General features: G+C 35.7%; 1 protein-coding gene across 1 annotated transcript; it reads right to left on the reverse strand.

Moving 5' to 3' along the window:
- Window positions 1–2,417: 2,417 nt before the first annotated feature.
- Window positions 2,418–3,062, reverse strand: LOC149160054 (uncharacterized). Its single transcript, XM_089434496.1, has one exon. The coding sequence runs from the start codon at window positions 3,060–3,062 to the stop codon at window positions 2,418–2,420; it is 645 nt and encodes a 214-aa protein (XP_089290622.1).
- Window positions 3,063–4,005: the final 943 nt, after the last annotated feature.

The raw sequence follows: 4,005 nt of genomic DNA on the forward strand, positions 1-4,005 counted from the left end.
ATAGAGTCATCCATTGGTTCCTTAAAGGGTTATAGATCTGAAACATTATATATTGTTGAAATACCAAAGTCTTTGGGTAGTTCTATTTTATAAGCATTCGAGGAAAATTTCCTCAAAACTTTGCATGGAATAATCTTTTTCAATTTTAATATATTATATCCCCCTTTAGGAAATCTTTCTTTCCGACAGTGTGCCATAACTAGATCTCCAACATTAAAGTCCATATGTCTTCTTTTGAAATTTTCCCTTTGTTTATACTTGTTGCTACTTTCTTCTAGCTGGTGCTTGACTCTGTCCTGTATTTCCTACATATTCACTGCAAAATCTTTACCATCTGCACTTTTGAATTTTTGTTTTCCCAAATTCCTCAATTCATAAATCCCTCTTGGATGCATTCCATAAATGATATGGAATGGGCTTAATCATGTGCTTCTATTAGGTGAATTATTATATGTAAATTCTGCCTGAACAAGTACCTGATCCCATTGTTTTGAATGCTCACTTACCAAACACCTTAAGATATTTCCAAGACTTGTATTTACCACCTCTGTCTGACCATCAATCTTGGGATGATGTGTTGAGCTAAAACTGAGATTGGTTCCAAACGTTTTCCATAGAGTTCTCCAAAAATGACACATGAGCCTGGTGTCTATGTCAGAAACAATACTTGTAGGGAATCCATCCAATCTAACTCTCTCTTTCAAGAATAAGTTTGCTATGTTAGTTGCATCATTTGTCTTTTTACAAGCTATAAAATGTGTCATCTTTGAGAATCTATCAACCACAACAAATATTGAATCATTTCCTTTTTGTGTTTTGGGAAATCCTAATACAAAATCCATGTTGATGGAGTCCCATGGTCGATTTGGTATTTGCAGAGGTTGATATAATCCAGTGTTCTGACTTCTTCCTTTTGCATATTGACATATCCTACATCTTTCCACAAATTTTCTTACATCTATTGACATGTGAGGCCAATAATAGAATGCTTGTAATTGTGCTAAAGTTTTATCTTGCCCGAAATGACCTCCTAATCCTCCGCTATGTTTTTCTTTCAACAAATTTTCTCTCATGGAGCATCTAGGAATGCACAATTTCTTTCCTTTAAATAGAAGTCCATCCTGTATCATATAATCTAGCCATGGAGTTTTGTCTCTACTGATAGGATTTTGACAAACTGCATAAGATTCCTTAAAATCTGGATCATCTTGATACATATCTTTCAATTCATCAAGTCCCAAGACATTTACTTGAAATTCTTGCAAAATTAAATTGATTCTGCTTAATGCATCTGCCACTTTGTTTGATTTCCCACTTTTATGCTTGATGACAAATGTGAAATTTTGTAAGAATTCAATCCATTTAACATGTCTTTGATTTAATTTTGTTTGATTGTTGATATATTGCAAAGCATGATTATCTGTGTAGAGGATGAACTATTTTTGCATAAGATAATGTCTCCATTTCTTTAAATTTTGTATGATGGAATAAAATTCTTTATCATAAGAAGAATATTTTTGCTTGACATCATTAACGTTTTCACTGAAGTAGGAAATTGGTTTTCCTTTTTGACTTAAGACAACTCTTATTAAAGTTCCACTGACATCAGGATCAACTTGAAACAACTTATTAAAATATGGAAGTGCTAAAATAGGTTGTTATGTGATCTTTTTCTTTAATAATTGGAAACTTTTATTAGTTGCTTCAGTCCAATGGAATGGTTGATTTTTCTCCTTAATAATTTCTACAATTAGAGCACATATGCCACTAATTTTTTTGATAAATTTCCTGTAAAAACTTTCCAATCCATGAAAACTTCTTACCTCTGAAATGCTTCTTGGAGTTGGCCAATTGATTATGGTCTTCACTTTCTCCTGGTCCATCTTTAGGCCTTCCCTTGAAATCACAAAGCCTAAGTACAATAGTTTTGTCTTCATGAAACTACACTTCTTTAGATTGATTAACAATTTCTCCTATTGTAGCTTCATTAAAACCATCTTAAGATGTCCTAAGTGCTCTTATTTTGAATGACCGTAGATTAAGATATCATCAAGGTAAACTATAAATTTTTTTCCAATGAACTCTTTTAAAACTCCATTCATTAGCCTCATAAAAGTAATGGGAGCATTGGTAAGTCCGAAGGCCATTACCAACCATTCATATAAGCCATTATTAGTTTTAAATGTTTTTTTTCATTCATCGCCTTCTCTTATTCTGATTTGATGATAACCACTTTTTAAATATATTTTAGAAAAATATGCAACACCACTTAGACAGTCTATAAGATCATCAGTACGGGGTAATGGAAACCTATACCTGATTGTGATTTTGTTGGTTGCTTGAGAATCTGTGAACATTCTCCATCCCCCATCCTTCTTTGGAGTTAACACTGTTGGAACATCACATGGACTTAGACTTTATCTAATGAGACATTTATCCAACAAACCCTGTACTTGATTTTTAATCTCTTCATTCTCTTTTGGAGTCATTCTATAAGTTGCTTTGTTCAGAAGGATAGCACCTGGAATGAGATCAATATGATGGCTAATACCTCTAATGGGAGGTAATTCATCAAGTAAGTCATCCACTACAATATCAATAAACTCATTAACCATGTTTTTAATTTCTTCTGGAAGATCATTCAAATTTGTACTTGTGAGGACTACCTTTGGCTTACCGATGAAAGTAAGATTTATCTCCTCATGCTTGATTTCTTGAAGAAATTCTTTCCCACTAAGTAACATTACCTTGGATTGGTATTCTTCTGGTGCTTTTTCATTCTTCAAAGGCAAAAGTACATGCTTTTCACCATCATTTTCAAAAGTGTAGGTATTTCTCCTTCCATCGTGCATTGCTTTCTTATCATATTGCCATGGCCTTCCAAGCAATATATGACATACATCGATAGACATAACATCACAAAGAACTTTATCCTTATAACTTCCTATTTGAAAATCCACTTCACATTGTTCATTAACTAGTAACTGATGTCCTTTTTGTAGCCATAAGACTTTGTAGGGAGTAGGATGTTTAGTTTTCTTTAAATTTAACTGTTCTACCATTTCAGTAAATACTAAATTATCAGTACTCCCACTACCAATGATAATTTTACAACATTTTCCTCCTGACTTACAGATAGTTATGAACAACGTTTTTCTTTGTGCGGGTTCCTTTTTTTTCGCTTAAGTAAGAGTCGTGCCCTCTATTTCATTAAATCAAACATAATTTACAAAATTTACATAAATCCACCAAACTGTGTGGTCTAAGGAGCATGCTCGATAGAAACAAAGCCCTCAAACCCCAAGAAAAACCTCCCAAACCATTTGAGTACAAACAAAAATAAACAACAGGAATCACAGGGCCCGAGAACCCTCCCCGCATAAAGTCGTGCCATCAAAAACCTAACATGCCTCTAAATCCCAACCGTCCATTCTTCTTTTAAAAACAGACGCCGGAGATCCATTTTGCACCAAGAAGAAGCAAGATGGATAACCCCCCGACCCCACCAAACCGCTCGTTCAATCCAGATCGTTGATCGGCCTATCCCAATCGGACGGCGGAGCTGCAAATCACACGGCCGAAGTGATCGAACTTTAGTGTGCGATGAGGGTGGTTTTCAGGCCCGACCCTCATCCACGCATCAGGAATTGAATGGTATCGCTGCCCAAAATTCAATACCACCTTCGGCTTGAAAGCAGTGCGATCGCTCCTCAACCACTTTGAAAGCGGTTTTGACTCTCGCCACTGAAAATTGTGAAAAGTTGCCGCCAAAACAGATGCCATCGTTTATTACTTTCCACCTCCCTTCTGACCAAGATAACCTTGTGTCCGACTCTGGGGATATTCAGGGAAGAGATTCCCATGGTTGTTGAGGCTGACCCTGACCAGTCTTCCTCCGTAGGCTTGTCAGACCAAGAAAGTGAATCTTGCCGAAATCTGCTCATTGCGAATTAGCTTCCTTAGTTTTTTTCTTATACACTTCTTTGTCCTCTTCCTCCTGGTTAT

Source organism: Pinus tabuliformis, chromosome 5_2 (genome assembly GCF_031772625.1).
Source record: "Pinus tabuliformis cultivar Carrire ecotype Pingquan chromosome 5_2, CPIR1, whole genome shotgun sequence".
NCBI classification, from domain to species: Eukaryota; Viridiplantae; Streptophyta; class Pinopsida; order Pinales; family Pinaceae; genus Pinus; species Pinus tabuliformis.

Coding starts and splice junctions, on each gene's coding strand:
- LOC149160054 (XM_089434496.1), bottom strand. CDS start 3,062: ATGGTAGAACAGTTAAATTTAAAGAAAACTAAACATCCTACTCCCTAC.